The following is an 18,392-nucleotide window of genomic DNA, read 5'->3' as shown; positions in this document are numbered from 1 at the left end:
GTTTCCCTCCTGACACGGGGCCAAACGCGGCGGAGCTGACGGCCCCGAGTGCCAGGATCCGATTTCTGCTGCCTGCTGGCGCGAGGGGGAAAGCCCTCCTATATAGATCTGCGGGGCGGCCCCGCTCGCAGTCGCGGGTGGAGCGGTGCGTGGGCAGCAATGGGGCGGCTGCCGCTGGCCCTCCTGGCTCTCGCCACCTTTTGCTGCACCGAGGCAGCAGGTAAGGAGATCTCAGCCTTTGCAGCAGCATCCCAGGGAGCCGGCTGGGGAAGCCCCTCCTGTTCCCCACGGCGATGCGGCGCGGGGCTGGGGGCTGCGGGACGTGCAGGGCAGGACGGCAGCCCCGGGGTTGGACAGCTATTGGCTGGGGGCAGATGTCACACAGCTGCCGGGAGCGTCCCTCCTGAGCGAGGGATGTGTTGGAGATGCTCAGGGATGAGCTGCCCCATTGGGGTGCTTCATCCTCCCCAGGGGGGGAGGGGAAGTGCCACCCACCCCACGGGACAGGGGCTGCAGAGCTGTCCCCAGAAAACCCCGGTGTCCTGAGCTGACCTCTTGGGGGGTGGACTCGGGCAGTGAACCCCCACCGTGCTGCCCTGCTTGCCCGGCCCCAGGCTGTGGTGTTACAGCCCAATTTCCTGCTTTGCCTGCTCTGATTGCTGGGGGCTGATCATACCACGGCCTCAATGAGGCAGCTCGACCCCCCCGTGTCACCCCGGGGCAGCATTTCCAGCACGCAGCCTCTGCTCCACCACCACCAAACCCTGCCCCGTGCCCCCCACCTGCCCCATGCCTGTGATGTACAGTGCAACGTTGGTGTCTGTGGCTCAGTGACAGCCCTGGGGATGGGGTGAGCCAATGCTGGGGGCTCTCACCCTGTGCCCCCCTCAGAGTCCCTGGAGAATGACTCAGAGCCCAGCAAGACCGATGTGCCTGGGAAGCCCTGGAAAGCAGCCCCCAGCCCAGAGGAGCTCGACCTGGACACAGCAGGTACGACCCCAGAACCACGGAGCAGTCCCTGAGCCCCCGTGGGACACCACGCCGTGGGGATCCAGGGGACACCAACGCATTGGGGCACACTGTGCCATCGGGGACACTGTGCCACGGGGGACCCACAGCCAGGGCGGTGCAGGGACACTTCTACTTGCAGCATCCCAAGGGGCTGTGCAGTGCAGTGTCCCCCACTGCCACCCCGCTCCCCCTGGGGACATCACACTCTTCCATGGCACTGTTCCGTCGCAGTAGGAACGCGGTGGCCTCCCCCAAGCTTCCCATGTCACAGCACCCGCTGCTGGTGTCCGCTCGTCCTTGCAGCCCCCATCAGTCAGCACGGAGCCATCCCCGGGATGTCCCTGTCCTTTCCCCATCCCCGACGGCACCCGGGGCCGCATCGGTGCGCTCAGGGGGCGGGGGCTGTGCGCTCATGGGGGGCTCCATGCAGGCGGAGGGGCTGAATGGACGTCGTGGTTCAACATCGACCACCCCGGGGGGGACGGCGACTACGAGAGCCTGGATGCCATCCGCTTCTATTACCGCGGGCGCGTGTGCGCGCGGCCGGTGGCCATCCAGGCGCGCACCACGGAGTGGGAGCTGCCCCAGGACGTGGGAGAGGTGGTGCACTTCAGCCCCAAAAAGGGCTTTCGGTGCGTCAATAAGGAGCAGCCGCACGGCAAGACCTGCTCCAACTACCACATCCGCTTCCTCTGCCCGCTGGGTGAGTGCCGACCCCGGCCCCGACGGCACCTCGCGGGGATCCGGAGCCCATCCTCCCCCGACGGCGCTATCCGGAGGGAGAAGCGCTGCTGGCGTTGATCCCGGGACGGTGGGTTCCCGTGAGCCTCCCCCACCCGCTCACCCCGTCTGCCCTCCCCCAGAGCACATCTACTGGTCGCACTGGTCCTCCTGGAGCCCCTGCTCGCGGAGCGCCTGCGGGAGCAGCGGCACTCAGAGCCGCCGCCGCCGCTGCGTTAACGCGCAGGAGGTGACCGCGCTGAAGGAGCTCAAGTGCCGGGGCAAAGCGGTGGAGCGGCGGCCGTGCAGCACCGGGCCCTGCCCAGGTACGGACCCATCCCCCCCGACCCCACTCCCCCCCCGGACCCCACTCCCACGGCTCCACCTGCCGCCTCCCGCCCCGTTCCTAAAGAGACGGAGGAGACGGCGGCGGAGCCAAACGGCGGCCCTTCCCCGGCCGCAGGAATGTCGGCGTTGGGCTGCGGTCTCCCGTTCTGGCTCTGCTGGTGAAGGTTCTGCTCTCCGCCGCACACCTCCCCCCCCCCTTCATCGCCGCCCCCCCCCCACACACACGCTGCAGGCTCCCGAGCCCCACGCGGGGTCACGGACCGTCCTTGCGGGGCCGCGCCCACGCGGCACGCCCCGGGCGCCGTGCCCCCTCCCGCACGTCGTCGTCGACTTAATGGCAATCACAGAGGCCGCGCTTGTAAAAATAGCTTGGCAGGGGCTGGGGGGGCCGAGCTGGGGGCTGGATGGGGGGCGGCAGCAGCACGGGGCCTCGTGGGGCGGGGACCCCGTCGTGCCCGCTTCTCTCCCATCCCGCGTGCTGCGGGTGGGCAGTGCTGGCGCCCGACGCTCCGCCGCGTCCCTGCAGAGCCGACGTGGACAGAGTGGGGCGCGTGGGGTCCCTGTTCCCGCAGCTGCGGCAGCACCGGGACGCGTGTCCGCCGGCGGAGCTGCCAGAACGCACGGAAACTGCTGTGCGCCGGACACCCCTCCGAGGTGCAGCAGTGTCCCCCCACGCCCTGCCCAGGTACCCCATCCCGGGGACACGGGGACGCTGACCCCCGTCCCCATCCCCGCGTGGCCCCGCTGCTGGCGGTGGCCGCGAGGTCTCAGCGCGGTGCCGTCCCGCAGCCTGCCCCGAGCACACGCTGCGGGGCACTGTCGTCTCCGCCTCCGGCGCGGCGCTGCCCGGAGCCCGGATCTACCTGGAGGGACGCCCGCCGGTGCTGCTGGCACACAGTGACACGCGTGGGGCGTTCCGTGTGGCCGGGCTGTGCGTGAGCGTCGGTGCCAACGTCAGTGCCCACCGCGATGGCTTTGCCCCGGGACTGGCACCGGTGGTGTCCAACGGCTCCGGCGTGTTGGTGGCACACGTGGGGCTGCAGAAGTTGGGTGAGCGCTGCGTGCCACGGGGTCCTGAGCCCCACGAGTGTGCCATGGAGGGATGCGGGGGGCAGGGGGGGGGGCTTCACGGCTGCACCCTCCGGTCCTTCCCCTGCAGAGAAGCCCTACATGGTGCTGCACCCCACGCCGAAGGTGCGGGTGGCCGGGCAGGAGGTGACCTTCTGCTGCAAAGCCTCGGGGACACCCGTGCCCAAGAAGTACTACTGGTGAGTGGGTGCGGGGGGAGGGGACGGGGGGCACCCGCTGCATCTCCACTCACTGCATCCCATCCCTGCAGGTACCACAACGGGACGCTGCTGGACAGGACAGCACACCACTACAGCAGCCGCCTGGTGCTGCGGGCGCTGGCACCGGAGCAGGCGGGCACCTACCACTGCAAGGCCAGCACCGAGGCCGGGGCCATCCGATCTGCACCAGCACAGCTCAGCGTGCTGGGTGAGCGGGCACGGGGTCTGCGTGGGGCGGGGGCACGGTGCAGGGAGCACGGGATAGGGGCCCTCTGAAACCCCTCTCCGCTCTCTCCCCCAGCCCAGGGTCAGCAGAGCTGCAAAGCAATGCCGGAGCCCAGCCTGGTCGAGCTGCCCGCTGAGTGCCAGCAGGACGCCGGTGGGTCCCGCTATTACGACGTGGGGCACTGCCCACCCACACCGTGTGCTGGCAGCCCGGCCGATGGGCAGCGGTGTGGGGCAGGAGCGCGGCGCTGCTGCGGGGTGCGGCGCATGGAGATGCGGGAGATCCGGTGCGGCGGATCCGTCCTTCCCATCAAGGTGGTGGCCAAGTGCGGCTGCGGGCCCTGCGCACGGCCCCGTGTCCTGGTGCAGGGACGTGTGACGGCGGCTGACACCGGGGAGCCGCTGCGCTTCGGGCAGATCTTCCTGGGGAGGAAGAAGATCGGCTTCACCGGCTTCCAGGGCTCCTTCACCATCGAGGTGCCCCCCGACACGCAGCGCCTGGTGGCACGCTTCGTGGACCGGCAGCAGCGCCTGGTGGACGCCGTCAAGGTGCTGCCCTTCGACAGGCGCGGCGGAGCGGTCTACCAGGAGGTGAAGATGATGAGGAAGAAGGAGGCGGTGGAGCTGGACGCCGGGCAGAACAATGCCATCCCGCTGGGCGAGGCGAGCGGCCAGGAGCCTGTGGCAGAGCTCGTCATCCCCGCCGGAGCCTTCCTCCACCCCTCTGGGGAGGTCTTCAGGGGCACTGTCAAAGCCAGCGTCACCTTCCTGGACCCCAGGGACATGGCCACGGCGCGCGCCGCCTCCAGCGACCTCAGCTTCGCCAACGCTGATGGGGAGATCGTGCCCCTGCGCACCTACGGCATGTTCGCCGTGGACTTCAGGGACGGGGACTCGGGCACGGCGCTGCAGACGGGGCCGGTGGAGGTGAGGATGGACGCGGGGCAGGTGTGGATGGCGGAGCACCTGAGGAAGATGAAGCTGTGGTCCCTGAACCCCGAGAGCGGGTTGTGGGAGGAGGAGGGTGTCCTCCGCCCGACCAAGGAGCGGCGCGGGAGGAGGGAGGAGCGGACCTTCCTCGTGGGGAACATGGAGATCCGCGAGAGGAGGCTCTTCAACCTGGACGTGCCGGAGGATCGCCGTTGCTTCGTCAAGGTCAGGGCCTACAGCAACGAGAAGTTCAACCCCTACGAGCAGCTGGAAGGGGTGGTCGTCAGCCTCATCAACCTGGAGCCCAAGCCCGGCTTCCCCGCCAACCCACGGGCGTGGGGCCGCTTCGACAGCGTGGTCACCGGCCCCAACGGTGCCTGCCTGCCCGCCTTCTGCGACGCCCGCCGCCCCGATGCCTACACGGCCTACATCACCGCCACGCTGGGGGGCGAGGAGCTCGAGGCCGTGCCCTCCAGCCCCAAGCTCAACCCCAACGCCGTTGGGGTGTCCCAGCCCTACCTGAACAAGTTGGGCTACCGCCGGCTGGACCACGATGACCCCGAGATCAAGAAGACGGCCTTCCAGGTCAACGTGGCCAAGCCCGACCCCAACAACATCGATGAGACCAACGGACCCATCTACCCCTACCGCAGCCTCAGGGAGTGCGAGGAGGCGCCGGTCAGCGCCAACCACTTCCGCTTCTACCGCGTGGAGGTGGACAAGTACGAGTACAACGTGGTGCCCTTCAAGGAGAGCGACCTCACCTCCTGGACGGGCGACTACCTGGCGTGGTGGCCCAACCCGCAGGAGTTCCGGGCCTGCTTCATCAAAGTGCGCATCGAAGGGCCGCAGGAGTACATGGTGCGGTCCCGCAACGAGGGCGGCAGCCATCCACGCACACGGGGACAGCTGTACGGGCTGCGCGATGCCCGCAGCGTGCGGGATGCCGCGAGGGGGGGCAGCTCGGGCGCCTGCGTGGAGTTCAAGTGCAGCGGGATGCTCTACGACCAGAGCCTGGTGGACCGCACCTCGGTGTCCGTCATCCCGCAGGGCAGCTGCCGCCGCACGGCCGTCAATGGGCTCCTGCGGGACTACCTGGCGCGACACCCACCGGTGGCCGACAGCAACAACACGGCCGCCTTCTCCATGCTGGCTCCGGTCGATCCTCTGGGGCACAACTACGGCATCTACACGGTGACGGACCAGAACCCGCGCCTGGCCAAGGAGATCGCCATCGGCCGCTGCTTTGACGGCACGTCGGATGGATTCTCGAGGGAGATGAAGTCGGACGCGGGCACGGCCGTCACCTTCACCTGCCAGGAGCGGCCGGCCGGGCGCGAGAGCTTCTTCCAGCGCCTGCTGACATCGCCGGCCGAAGCGCTGGATGAGATCCGGCGTGAGATGGGCGCCGGGGAGCTGCGCCGGGCCCCCCCCGACGTGCTGGACTTCGCCTCCGGAGCGCGCGCCCTGAGCCCCGCGCCCACCCCGCGGACCCCCGGCAGTCGGCGGAGAATGGGCCGCGTCCGGGCGCGGCAGTGAGCGCCGCATCCCGCCCCTTCCCCTCGCTTATACCCGCGCCCATTTATAACGACCGACGGGGGGGGGACGCGGAGAGGTGAGGGGTTGCGTCCGGTGGGGATGGTCCCCCCCTGCCCAGGGACGTCTTTTTAAGGGGAAGGCAGGGAGATGCCCACCCCCCCCCCCCCACCCCCCACCCCCGGTGCTGTCCCCTGCCCTCGCCCCCAGCCCTGTGTGGGGCAGCTCGTGGTGCTCCCCCCGGCCGCAGGATGCGGCCCTTTTGGGGGTTATTTAAAAATAAAGAGAAAATCCGCGGGGGCGAATGCAAATAGGGGGAAAGGGATCGATGGGGATGGGGTCCCGTGTGCCATCGCGGGGGCCGAGGGCAGCCCCAGTGCTGGCTGGGTGCTGCGGCCGCTGGGGTGAGGGAGGAAATGTGGGGTTTCTTTTGGGGGAAAAAAAAACCAACAAGAACCACCACACGTTTGGTAGGAAAGCCCTTTTCTCTGCTCGAGTGCAGGGGCAGAGTGCTGGGGGCACCGGGCTCAGCCCCACAGCCTTTCCCCCACTCAGCACTCAGCCCAGACCCCCCACCCCCGTGTTTGGCCTCGGGGCACACCTTTCGCCCCAGATCCCATTTTCCCAAGAGAAACCAAACTCACTTCTCCCACCCCCACCCCCCCTCTGCAAGAAGGGTTGGGCAGCGCGCAGGGGCGAGGGTAGGACTGAAGGATTGTACATTATTTATTACAAAATATAAAGTTGTGTTTACACCCGCGTGGCTGCTGGGATTCCTTGGGGTGCCCGGAGATGGGGGACAGAGAGCGTGGACATCCCCTGCACCCCCAAATTGCGCCCAGGACGGGACGGGGGTCCCATCCCATCGCTGCCCCGACGGAGGGTTGGCCCCGTGGCTTCCCTCGCCCCGCACCATAGCACCGTCCCAGCGGCTGCTGTTTGCCTTGGGTCGGCTGCAGGCAGTTGGCGGCAGCGCAGCGCTGGGGGGGGGGCACCGATCAGCCCCACAACCGGGGGACGTGGCGGCCCCATCCCCAACGCGCCTGGCCCCGATGTGCCGGAGCACCGCTGGCACGGGCTCAAGGGGCGTGCGGGACGCGGGTGGGGGGGGGGGGTCGTGGGAGGGGAGGGAGGGGATCGTGCGGGTGTCCCCCAGCACGTGGACCCCTTGGCAGGCAGCAGCCCCGCTCCCCCGCCCCGCCCGGGGGATGCTGTAATGGAACAGCTCCGTCCGCGGGGCCAAAACATCCCCTCCTGCTCGCGGGACAATGTTTCCCTTTTAAAACACGCTTTGGACGCTGAGAGGCATTTTTTCCTCCTGCCGCTGGATGCTACCGCTGGCGAGATCAAAGGGGACGGGGCACCCGGGGGGACGGGACTCGGGGGGCTGTGCCAAAACCACCCCTGGGCGTTTCGGCAGCCAAAACCCGGCCCCGCCGCTCCGCCTGGAGGGGAAATGCCGCGGACACGTCGGGTTTCGGGATGCTGCTGCTGCGGGGGGAGCGCTCCGTCCCCGCGTGGCCCCGAAACGCGGGGATCTGAACCCCCGATCCCTTCACTGCCCACCCCGGGGTTGGGGGGTGCTGGGGCTCAGCTCCACGTCCCCCGCAGAGGGGGGTCGTCGTGGGATGGGGGTGCGAAGTGACGGCGGGTGGGACCGCTTTTCGCCGTCTGCTCGGGGAGTGGGGGAGTGGGGGGGAAGGGGAAGGTGGGGGGGGGGAGGGAAGAGGGAAACCGCTCCCGCTGCGAAACGGGATGAAAAATGGCAAAAGGAAGGCGGGCAAAAATAGATAAATAAATAAATAACTGTTGGGACGGCTCGTGGCAATTCCATGAGCAGATCCGAGCCTGCCCTGAGGGCTTCGGGGAGACGTCCTCCTGAGAGAGGGGGGTGGGGGGGGTGGGGGGGTGTCTCTCGAATGCTCCTCTGCCACCTGCGCTGCTCCGTCCCCGCACCGCCCAGCACCGCTCCCGGGCTCCTCCCTGAGCTGGGGACAGGGAGAGGGCTGCGAGGGGATGCGAGGGGCTTCCTCCCCCCCCTCCCCCCCCCCCCCCCCAACGTCATGGAGGGATGAGCGCGGGAGGTCCTTGCTGGGTGTGCGGCCCAACCCCTCATTCCCGAGGGCTGGAATCCCGCCCGGGGTCAGGGCCGGGCTGGGGGCTGCGACCAAATCCCCCCGGGACCCCCACCCCCTGCCCCCACCATCCCGGCTGCGCCCGCACCCCACCCTCCGCCCACCCCAGGGTACCAAAATAGCCCCTCCCGATGCGGAACGCGTCACTGCGGTGCAGCTGAGGACCACCGCTGCCGCCCCAGGGCCGTTCTGTGCCTCCTGAGCAGAGAGCACGCAGCAAAACCCGGGGGGGGGGCGGGGGAGGGGGGGGGGGGGGGCACTCACTGATGGAGAGGGATGGAGAACCCGGGGGGAGAGGGGGTGCAACAGCTTGGGGGTCCAAAGTGCCCTGTTTTGGGGAGGATGGGGACGGTGGGGCACAGCACTGCTCCTGTCTGGGGGACACTGGTGCCGCTCACCCCCTCCCCCCCGATGGGGGCAGCACCCATGGGTGCCCACGGGCACGTCCCGGTGCTGGCAGCGAGCAGAGCCGTGGGCTGGAATGTGACTTGGGAAGCAGCTCGCTCGCTTCTGGCTTTGGTGGGGTATTTTTTTCTTTTCTTTTCTTTTCTTTTCTTTTTTTTTTTTGTTTCCCTTTCTTTTTAAATAATGGAAAATAGAATGAGAGCGCCTAAACTGAAATAACAAAAGGCGGCGGCCAAAACTCCATCCCGAAATAGGAGAGAAAGTCACATTCCAGGGAACACGAGCAGGAGAGGGATGAAAGCAGCAAGGAACAGCAGACACTGCACGCTGCGCTCGGCCCCGCGCCGCTCCCGGGGGGGGGCACAGCCCCCTGCGTCCCCCTCCCCCCCCTCCCCCCCACCCTGAGCTCTTTGCAGCCCCAAATGTGTCCCACGTGTCCCAGTAGCTCCTCTCCTCGTGCCACGCTTGGCCCTTAATGGGGGTCGCGCTCTGGTTGGTGGGGGGGGAGGTGTACATAGAGGGCTCTCCTGCCCCACGGCGCAGCATCCCGGGGGGGTGTCATCCGGGACGTGGGAGGTGCCAGCTCCGTCCCCACCCGTGGCAGCTCCTGCTGCAGAATTCCTGTCCGTCTGGCCAAGAGACGCGGCGCTGCCGGAGCGGGAGGAAAACACGCGGTGAACAGCGGGGAGAGCGGTCCCCGTGCCCCGTCCCAAAAAGCAGGGGCATGGCCACAGCCCTCTGTGCCCCCCCCCCCCCCCCCCGTCCACGAATGGAGCCATAAGAGTCAAGGTCTGAGGGCAAAGCAGTGGGGATCGTGACCCAAAATGCAGCCACGAATGCATGGGATGGAAACCAATTTCAGGATTGATCCCGATCCCAAACACGTCCCCGTCCCCAGAACTGCCCTCTGGGGCCACATTCCACCCGCAGTCGCTTTTCAGACCGGTGTGAGGCGTTACAGCCCCATCTCCCGTCTCCACTCTCCCATGTGCCGCTGCTGGAAAACACATCCATCCCCATCCATCCCCATTCCTGGGCTATTTTGGAAACCTTTGGCCTTCACTCACCCTCAGGATCCCATAAATAACAACAGCATCGCGCTGAGGGACAGCACACACGGGTCTGCCAGAGCCCTTCACTCCTCCAGATGGCAGAAATCTGACTCAGAACTCTGTTCGGTACACAGTGGTGTTTTTCATTTCAGTGCCACGCTTTGCTTTTTTTGTTTTGCTTTGTTTTTATGGACCAGAGGGGGTTCTGGGGAGAGGGGAGGGTGGGGAAAGAGCATCTGTGGTGCTGCAGGGCTCTGTGAGGGGTCTCGTGTCCCCAACCTATAGCCACCACCCCATGTGGAACCACAGAATCATTCCAGCTCAAGTCCAGCTGTTGACCCATCACCACCACGGCCACTGAACCACGTCCCTAAATCCCCTCTCCCATATCCAGGACCCCACACCCACCACATCACACACCCCATATCCAGCATCCCGTAGCCACGCGTGGCCTATCTACACCCCACGTGGCACATCTCCCATCCTGCATCCACAACCCCTCATCCCATATCCAAAATCCCACTGCAGCACGGCCTGAAGCAGTGATGCAGCTCATGGTGGGAAGGCAGGGCCGGCCCAGGGAGCTCAGGTGCATTCAGTGCAACGCATTGGGATGGGTGGAGCCAGGATCCATCCCTTCCCAGCCCTCATTTAAGGGTTGGCAGTGGGGGTGAGAGGATCTTGCTGGGGGCTCCTGCATATCTGAGGCCTTCTGAAGGTAAGCAGATGCTTTCCTTTGTTTCTGTGGCTGTTGCACTTAGGCAAGTCCTCTCTTGCTGCAGCTTGGGACTTTTTTGCTACTCTGCTGTTGTTGCTGTGCTTTCTATTGGATTACACCCCTGCCCACCCTCCAACACCCCCTGCCCACCCTCCAACACCCCCTGCCCACCCTCCAACATTCCCTGCCCACCCTCCAACATCCTCCCCCCCCCGGAGGGTCTCTGGGCACAGTTCAGCCCCGCGGCATGCCCCAGTGTCCCCACGTGTCCCACTGTCCCTAGGAAGGACACTGCCTGCCCCCTCCCCCCCCCCCAGGCCCCTCCTGCTGCTGCCCTTGAACCAATCACATGATTTCCTGCGAAAGTCCCGTTATCGGAGAAACGAAACTAAAGGAATTTGGGTTCATCCCTCGGTTTCTCCGGGAGGGGACTGCCCCATCCGGGCGCGGTGAGCGATGGCCGCGCAGGGCAGCGTGCCGGACTGCAGCGCGCACTGCCCCCCCAAATGCAGGAGAGCCTGGAGGGTCTACGGGCTGGTGGTCGTGGTGGTGGTCGTGCTCATGCTGGCTACAGTGCTGCCATCCTCCCTGTGCCTGCAGACCACCGAGCCAGGACCGAGGACAGAGCCGGGGACAGTGCCCGAATTGGAGGGGCTGGCACGGCTGCAGGGGGGGCAGCAGAGGCTGTGGGCGCAGGTGGGTGCGTTGGGGCAGGAGTTGGCTGCCACCAACGAGTCCCTCGCTGTGCTGCTCAGGGCCACCAACCGGTCCCTCGCTGAGGTGCACAAGCAGTGGGACAGCTGCAGGAGTCAATTGGTGAGTGGAGGGTGGGGGGCCGGGACCCCTGGGCGCAGGGGGCGGGGGGGTTTGCTGAGCCGTGTCCCTGCGCTCAGGATGCGGTGCAGAGGTTCGTCCAGGAGCTGAGGCAGCAGCTCTCCCAGCTGCAGCAGCACAGGGGGGAGCAGGAGGCCGTGGTCAATCGGCTGCAAGGTGAGCACTAGGATAGCATCCCTGACCCCCCCAGCACCCCAATCCTCATCCCCTGGGCCACTCTGACCCCGTCCTCTCCCGCAGAGGAGAACAGGGCGCTCCAGGTGGAGGTGGCACAGCAGAAGGAGCAGTTGGAGGAGGTGCAGAGGGACAGGTGAGAGCTGCGCTCCCCCCACCGACGCCTCATCCCTGTGCTCTGTCACCAACCTCCGCCGTCCCCCCCCCCCCCCTCCAGGAGCAGATTCCAGGAGGAGGTCAAGCAGCAGGTCCGCAGGCTGTCGGACTGGATCTGGGACATCCAGAACCGCAGTTCCAGCGGGAGCACAGCGGTGCTCACCGGCGTGGCCGTGCCCCTGAGCCTCCTCCTGGCACTGCTCACCGCCAAGTGGCTGCTCTGAGCACGGTGACGTGGGGCTGGGTGGCCCCATCCATGTGGGGACGTCGTGGGAAGACAGTTCGCCATGGGGCGCCATGGGGCTGGGGCGGTGCCACGCGGTCGGACGGGTCTGAACCCATCTCCAATAAAACCATGATGAAAACCCAAAGCGTTGTGCCCCTCCAGAGAGGGTTGGGGCTGCGGATGGCACAGCCCCACTGCCAGGGGCCGAGCATCCTCCCACACACAGCACAAACCGCACCGCTGGGAGCGGAGAGAAACCACCACCCGGGGCGGCTCCCAGCATGGATCCTGCGGTGCCCAGAGCCACGCTGAAGGCCATGGGGCTGTGCACGCTGCTGGTGCTGCTGGTGGCCGCGGTGACGGCGGCGGTGGCGGTGCTGCTGTGGCGTTCGGAGGCGCTGGAGAAGCTGCGGGGCTGCCGGGAACGGGCGGCCAACGAGAGCCGTGCGTTGGAGCTGTGCGTGGCACAGCTGGAAAGGGAGCGGGAGAGGCTGCAGAGTGCGACCCGCGAGAGAGAGAGGGAGGAGGATGAGCTGCGCCGGGAGCTCGGCCGAGCGCGTGAGGATGGGGAGAAGCTCAGCTCCAGCTTGCAGTTCTGCCGGCAGCAGGAGGTGGGTGCTGTGGGGTTGTACGGATGGGGAGAGTGATGCTGGGAATCCCTGAGGATGCTCTTTCTCTGGGTATGGGGGGGGGGGAGTTGGCTGCTGGGAAGCTCCAGCCCCCGGTGGGGTATGGAAAGCTGCTGTCTGGTTCCCTGTGCCCGGCTCGGAGTGGTTATTCTTAGCAGTGTCCAAACTGAGCGGCTCCACACACATATAATTATCGCATCCCGAGGCAGAGGTGGAGGCTGCAGCCCCGTGCAGAGCTCCTCTCCTCTCCACGGGGGTATTTTTAGCGGCTGGGAAAGGGCCCGGCCCTGCACTGTGGCCGGAGGAAGGGGGGGCCCACCTCTCACCCCATCCGGACGGACAATGGCCCAGAGAGGCTGGAAACGCTCCGGCATTTGGGGCTGGAGCTGGCTATGGGGTCCCAGTGGGATGTGCTGGTGTCCAGCGGGAGCACCCCACCCCTTGAGGGGCACATGGCTGTGCAGGGGCACTGCGGTGCCTCAGTGGGCTGTGGACCCCCCCCCCCTCCACACACACACACACTCCCTGTGCATCCTCACCAAGGTCAGGTACCGGCTGGCCCTTCCCTGTGGGATTTTCCCCTCAAATCTGCTCCCCAAACTCTTGGGGAAACCTTCCCATTGTGACAACGGGAGTACAGGGGCAGCTCTGGGGACACCGGTGAGGACAGCAGTGAGCTGGGGGGGGCTGTGCCACGGTGTCCCTTGTCCCCAGGCCATGCTGGGAGCCAACGTCACTGCGCTGCGGGATGAGGTGCGGGCGCTGCGGCGCGAGCAGGCTGAGCTGTCCCGCAGGAGCACAGCACTGCAAGGTGCGTCTGTCCGACCCCAAACCCACCCGGGCCATCCCCCGGCCCCACATTCACCTCTGGGTGTCCCTTCACCCCACAGAGGAGCTGGCACGGGGCACGGAGCGGGCGCTGGGGCTGCAGCAGAGGTTGGAGGAGGCGGCGGAGCAGCGCAGAGCTCTGCGGGCGCGCGGGGAGCGGTGCGAGCAGCGGCAGCGGGAGCTCGAGGCCACACTGTGAGGGTCCCGGCCCCGGAGTGCCCTCCATCCCCGACTCGACCCCACTCGTGTCCCTGAGCCCGCTGTGCTCTGCCCGCAGGAGGGATCGTGCAGCTGAGCTGGATGCGTTGCAGCGGCGGTCGGGGCCCCGCACGGCGCGGCGCAGGTGCCCCCCATCCCGGTACATCGTGTGGGTGCTGTGCTTCCTGCCAGCACTGTTCCTTCAGGGGTGGGCACCCCGGGTTGGGGTGGGGGTGGGGGGGCTCCTCCGGCACTGCACGGCTCCGTGTGTGTCACCCGTGCTCCTTTGTCACTGCGTCCCCTCCTTTTTGCAGGAAGAGCTGAAGCCCCACAGCGTCCTCCTGCTCGGCCCCTGGGGGCACCCCACACGGGACAGCACACCTCCCCCCCATGGCAGCAGGAACTGGGGCTGCCCATCGCTCCCAGTCCCACCAGAACTGGGACCAGCAGCAGCTCATCCTCTCTGCACTCAGCAGAGCAGAGCCAGTGTGGCACCCATGACCCACCCCCTCGTGTCCCCCCCCACTCAGCAGCTGTGGGTGCTGCCTGCTTGCTGTGGGTGAATGATGGCGCCCGGTCCTTGTCCTGAGGATGGCCAGAGCTGTTCACTCATCATTAATTCTGTTAACTCTCTGATTAAACAGCCCCTGCTCAGCCCTGTGCTGCTCGCTGTGCCCCCATCATTCCGTCAGCTCAGCACTTAGGGGGCACAGAGTGGTGATTCAGCACTGTGCCCAGGGCCGGGCTCTGTGGGGCTGAGCCATGGGGTGGGGGGAACTCTGATTCCCAACGTTTCCCAGTTCCTTTGATCCACTCGAAAGACAGTTTCCAGGAAAGTTGCTGCCGATTTTCCTGCCCCTGCCACAGCGATATCCTGTGCAGAGGGCAGGGTGAGCGCAGGCATCCGGCCCCTCTGCCCCACGAGGGGGATCGTCCCTCACCACCCCCACGGCATGGGGGGCACCGAGGGGCCGCGGGAGGTGCTCACAGCCCCAAACCCAGCCGTGCCCCCCACTCAGTGGTGCGATGGGACGGGCAGGACTCGCCCCCGTGGCCCGACCTCGAGGCAGCCCCGGCCCTTGGCACAGGAAGGATTAATTATAGCTGGGACGCCGGCTGGAAAATGGGACAAAGAGACAGAGAGTGCGCGTGGGAGGGGGCCGAGCCGGTGGGGGGGGGGTCCCACGGGGATGCCCGAACACCCCAACAGATGTGGAGTGCTGCTGGGGACTGCCTGTGGCCACGCGGTGCATCCCATGGGCGACTGCTGCCGTCGGGGACACGCCGGGCTCTGGGGTCAGCAGTGGGGCCGGGGTCCACTGAAACCCAGACAGTGCCCCCAGAGTGGGGCCGGGGGGGAGCGGGGGGGGAGGGGGGGGGTGACTCACTGTTATTTGCAGCTCAGGAAGGAAATGCGGTAGCTGAGAATGGATGGGGGACCGACACCGTCCTCAGCGCCGCAGACACTGCCGGGCTCCAGGGAGCGTGAGGGCAGGAAGCAGAGGGGTCAGCGCTGGCACCTCGCAGCCCCTGACCCCCCCTCCCCCCCCCCCGTCCCGGGCCGGGAATGCTGCGGTGCTGCTGGAGAAGGGCAGCATGGGATGGGGGGGGAATGGGTCCCCCCAGGGCTCGGCGCTGTCACTCAGAAGTGGGAATGTGTACTCACATCGACGTCCAGAATCAAAGATTCATCAGAAATATGAGAGATTCGGGGAGATCCGGGATGGCAACGTGCACGGGGCAGTGCTGGGTGGCACTGGTGATGGGGAGGAGGGAGGAGGGGTGCGGGTGGGGGGTTTGAGTCCTTTCTGTGGGGATCATGGGGCACCCAGCCCAGCTCAGCACCCCCGTGCTGCCCCTGCTTGGAGGGACCTGCTGTGTTCCCCCCCCTCCAGAGATATCCCTAGAAGGGGACACGGGATGGGAACACTGTGGGGTGGCAGCACCCACGGGTGCCCCCGCCACGCGCTTCAGGTCCTGGCAGTGACATGAGCCCCGGGTGGGGGTTCTGCCTCCATCACCCCCCCCCACCCCCCCCGGGACGCACCCACGATGCCCATTGCCCCCATTGCTCTCTGGAGCTGTGCTCACACCGTTCCCTCGCGTGCCAAGCAATGCTGGGAGGGGATCCCAGGAGAGATGCGATCTCCATCAGCACCGGGAGGGGGGACGAGGGGGGGGAAGGGGGGGGGGGGGGAACGGCTGCGCTGTGCCCCCGTCCTATAGCAACGGGGAACAATGGCCACGCAGCAAACAGAAGCTGCACCGTGATAACCTGGAGGCATCCGGAGAGGCAGGAAGGAGCCCAGCGAAAAGGAAATATTAAATAGAGCAATATAAACACGGCTGGGGAGCAGGCTCCACCCCGGCGCGGCCCCGTAGAAAGGGACAGCCCTGGGGTGCGGCGAGCAGAGCGCGGGGCAGCATGGAGAAGAGCGGCTACGGCGTGGCCAAGTTCGGCGTGGAGAGCAAGCAGGCGATGCCCAAGAGGGACTGCGCCTTCTACATGCGCTACGTCTTCCTCTTCACCTCCCTCATCCAGTTCCTCATCATCCTGGGGCTGGTGCTCTTCATGGTGTACGGCAACGCGCACGCCGGCACCGACAAGCACGTCCGGCTGCTGGATGGGCAACTGCAGGAGCACTTCCACAAACTCGTCATGCTGAGCGGCCGCAACACCAACCTGACACGAGCCCTCAATGCCACGCTGAAGGCCAACCAGGGGCTGCAGGGGCAGCTGCAGAAGGTTCAAGGGCAGCTGGATAAGTGCAACAGCAGCCAGGCCCCCAGCGGCACCCCCAGGGTGAGAGATTGGGGGAAACCCAGGCCCGGATCCCAAAGGGATGGGTGAGGGGTGTGTGGGGGGTCCAGTCCTTGGATGCACCCATCCCTGGGGGTCCTCTTTGGCTCCTGGTGCTGCTGTGAGGTGATGGCAGTGGGGGGCACACTGACCCCGTCTCCTTCCTGCCCCCACCCCTCCCTTTGCCCCCAGCTGGAGGACATCAACAGGGCCATCTACTTCCAAAAGACCAACCTGGACAAGTGCTACATGGCCATCAACGTCATCAACTCCAGCTGCACCGGTAAGGGGTGGGGGTGGGAGGGGGGGGGGCAACCTTTAGCATCCCCTCCCAACCCTCCGGGGGCCCACAGACCCCCACCACCCTCATAGTGTGTGTGCACGGGGATCCCCAGTAGTCCTCGGGGACCCATCTGGAGCCCACACAGTGCGTACCCCCAAACGGGGCAGTGCCACGTGGGATCAGGGTGATGTTGGGGGGTGGGGGAGAGGTCCCACATCGCACCCCAACCCTATGCCCCACGCAGCCGAGAAGGCGGAGCTGCAGCGGCAGCTGGACACGGCAAAGCAGCAGAGGAAGGAGCTGGGGCAGAGCTGCACCACGGCCGAATCGGAGCTGGGCAAAGCCAGGCAGGAGCAGGAGCGCTGCCAGCAGGAGCTGAAAGCCACCAGGGTGCTCTCCAGCACCACCAGGGCGCAGCTGGAGCAGCTGAAGGGCGAATACGACACGGTGCGAAGCAACGTGCTCTACACCCTGCGCACCATCAGCATCAGCAACATGAACTTCGGCTGCAGCCAGGTGGAGGAGAAGCTGCGGCTGCTGATGCAGCGCATCGAGGAGCTCTTCAACCAGCAGCAGAGGCTCGAGAGCGACTACGTGGGGAAGAGCGTCTGCGACATGACGCTGCAGCAGTGCCACCTCAACTGCTCCCACGAGAAGCAGGAGCTGGGCAGGAGGCTGCAGGACGCACGGCTGCAGCTGCAGGGCAGCCAGGAGGAGCAGAAGAAGCTGCTGGCAGAGAAGGAGAGGCTCAGCAAGGAGCTGGGAGAGAAGAGCAAAGCTGCTGCACAGGCCAACTACTTCAGCCAGCAGCTCAGCCTCTGCATGAGCTCCAAGGTGTGGGGGGGCAGCCGGGTGGGGGGGTGCGTGGGGTGCACGTGGTTCTCAGGAGGCACTTTTGCACGAGCGTGGCCTTGCACACGCTTGTTTTAGCCCAGGATCTCTGGAGATGTGCTCACAGCCTTCAGCACAGCCCCACGCTCTGTGCCGTGCCACCCCCATCCCTGTGCCCCACTGGTGTGCCCCCACTGCCCTGAGCCCACACTGCAGGGCAGGAGCCAGCACGGACACACAGCCCTCTCCCCTCTGCAGGTGGGCACCTACTACACAGCCCCCCAGGTGGTGGGCAGCGTGCGGCCGGGCCCCCTCCCCAGCTCCTATGCGGATGCTCTGCAGAACCAGGGTGAGTCCGTAAGCTGTGGGTGTTGCCCCAACTGAGTGCCCCCCACTCCCCCCCTTTAACCCCCCTGCTCTCGTCCCACCAGACAAAATCAGTACGGAGGAGATCCAGAAGATGGTGCAGAACGTGATGGAGCAGTACACGGCCATGATGAGGAACCCCAGGTGAGGGGGGGTGGGCACGGGAGACCCCCGGGGATGGGGGGGAAAGGGGGGGATGGGGCTGACCATGCCCTCCCTGCAGTGGGTAGCACGGGGAGAGCCGTGGTGAGGGGCTGGAGGACAGCAGGACGAGCCCGGAGCGGCGCTTCCCACAGCACGGATGGAAAACCCCAACCAGGAGCAAGCGGGGAATGAGTCCCAACCGCCCCCTCCCCCTTCCCCCACCCACCCCAAACCCAATCCCCATATCCCTCCCCTCCCCTCTCCCCGCTCGGTTCCCATGTGTGTGTACCCGGAGCCGCCGTGATGGTGGCTGTGAATACAGCCCGTGCTGAGCACTGACACAACTCATCACGTGTGTACCTCACTGCTGGACAGGGGGAGCTGGGATGGGGGAAAAAGGCCACGGGGGTGGGGGGTTGGGGGGGGGCAGGAACATCCCGTCCCACTGCAGAGGCAGTGAGGCCGAGGAAACAGATCAGGAAGAGGGGGGGGCTGTTCCCAGAAGGGGCCGAGCAGCAGCCAAGGATGTAAGGGACTCCCCCAGCACCATAGGG

The 18,392-nt window shown here is 66.6% G+C and overlaps 4 protein-coding genes across 4 annotated transcripts; all 4 read left to right on the top strand.

Moving 5' to 3' along the window:
• The first annotated feature begins 159 nt into the window (after nt 1–159).
• CILP2 (cartilage intermediate layer protein 2) lies at nt 160–6,116 on the top strand. Its single transcript, XM_065748694.1, has 9 exons — nt 160–220; nt 892–990; nt 1,442–1,714; nt 1,875–2,057; nt 2,606–2,764; nt 2,869–3,129; nt 3,239–3,347; nt 3,419–3,576; nt 3,670–6,116. The coding sequence occupies exons 1-9, from the start codon at nt 160–162 to the stop codon at nt 6,060–6,062; spliced, it is 3,696 nt and encodes a 1,231-aa protein (XP_065604766.1). The 3' UTR covers nt 6,063–6,116.
• Nucleotides 6,117–10,825: 4,709 nt separating this feature from the next.
• On the top strand, nt 10,826–11,771 carry LOC136056497 (uncharacterized). The gene is made up of 4 exons (XM_065748710.1): nt 10,826–11,185; nt 11,263–11,359; nt 11,444–11,513; nt 11,595–11,771. The coding sequence occupies exons 1-4, from the start codon at nt 10,826–10,828 to the stop codon at nt 11,755–11,757; spliced, it is 690 nt and encodes a 229-aa protein (XP_065604782.1). The 3' UTR covers nt 11,758–11,771.
• A 269-nt stretch (nt 11,772–12,040) lies between these two features.
• Nucleotides 12,041–13,998, top strand: LOC136056498 (coiled-coil domain-containing protein 194-like). The gene is made up of 5 exons (XM_065748711.1): nt 12,041–12,370; nt 13,103–13,199; nt 13,279–13,411; nt 13,494–13,574; nt 13,729–13,998. Exons 1-5 carry the CDS (start codon nt 12,041–12,043, stop codon nt 13,736–13,738), a joined length of 651 nt encoding a protein of 216 aa, XP_065604783.1. The 3' UTR covers nt 13,739–13,998.
• Nucleotides 13,999–15,783: 1,785 nt separating this feature from the next.
• On the top strand, nt 15,784–18,182 carry PLVAP (plasmalemma vesicle associated protein). Its single transcript, XM_065748699.1, has 6 exons — nt 15,784–16,217; nt 16,407–16,497; nt 16,742–17,331; nt 17,587–17,677; nt 17,760–17,838; nt 17,918–18,182. The coding sequence occupies exons 1-6, from the start codon at nt 15,840–15,842 to the stop codon at nt 17,922–17,924; spliced, it is 1,236 nt and encodes a 411-aa protein (XP_065604771.1). The 5' UTR covers nt 15,784–15,839; the 3' UTR covers nt 17,925–18,182.
• Nucleotides 18,183–18,392: the final 210 nt, after the last annotated feature.

Source organism: Cyrtonyx montezumae, unplaced genomic scaffold (genome assembly GCF_038088225.1).
Source record: "Cyrtonyx montezumae isolate F1298 unplaced genomic scaffold, pur_monq_1.0 scaffold_51, whole genome shotgun sequence".
NCBI classification, from domain to species: Eukaryota; Metazoa; Chordata; class Aves; order Galliformes; family Odontophoridae; genus Cyrtonyx; species Cyrtonyx montezumae.
The sequence above is the reverse complement of the archived record's forward strand: the minus strand, read 5'-3'. Positions and strand labels throughout refer to the sequence as shown.

Bases quoted from the DNA above. Each gene is read 5' to 3' on its own strand.
- CILP2 (XM_065748694.1), top strand. From the start codon at position 160: ATGGGGCGGCTGCCGCTGGCCCTCCTGGCTCTCGCCACCTTTTGCTGC. The intron at 221-891 runs GTAAGGAGATCT...TGCCCCCCTCAG, and splicing joins TTGCTGCACCGAGGCAGCAG to AGTCCCTGGAGAATGACTCA. The intron at 3,348-3,418 runs GTGAGTGGGTGC...CCATCCCTGCAG, and splicing joins GTGCCCAAGAAGTACTACTG to GTACCACAACGGGACGCTGC.
- LOC136056497 (XM_065748710.1), top strand. From the start codon at position 10,826: ATGGCCGCGCAGGGCAGCGTGCCGGACTGCAGCGCGCACTGCCCCCCC. The intron at 11,186-11,262 runs GTGAGTGGAGGG...CCCTGCGCTCAG, and splicing joins ACAGCTGCAGGAGTCAATTG to GATGCGGTGCAGAGGTTCGT. The intron at 11,360-11,443 runs GTGAGCACTAGG...CCTCTCCCGCAG, and splicing joins CGTGGTCAATCGGCTGCAAG to AGGAGAACAGGGCGCTCCAG.
- LOC136056498 (XM_065748711.1), top strand. From the start codon at position 12,041: ATGGATCCTGCGGTGCCCAGAGCCACGCTGAAGGCCATGGGGCTGTGC. The intron at 12,371-13,102 runs GTGGGTGCTGTG...CCTTGTCCCCAG, and splicing joins AGTTCTGCCGGCAGCAGGAG to GCCATGCTGGGAGCCAACGT. The intron at 13,200-13,278 runs GTGCGTCTGTCC...TTCACCCCACAG, and splicing joins CAGGAGCACAGCACTGCAAG to AGGAGCTGGCACGGGGCACG.
- PLVAP (XM_065748699.1), top strand. From the start codon at position 15,840: ATGGAGAAGAGCGGCTACGGCGTGGCCAAGTTCGGCGTGGAGAGCAAG. The intron at 17,332-17,586 runs GTGTGGGGGGGC...TCCCCTCTGCAG, and splicing joins GCCTCTGCATGAGCTCCAAG to GTGGGCACCTACTACACAGC. The intron at 17,678-17,759 runs GTGAGTCCGTAA...TCGTCCCACCAG, and splicing joins GGATGCTCTGCAGAACCAGG to ACAAAATCAGTACGGAGGAG.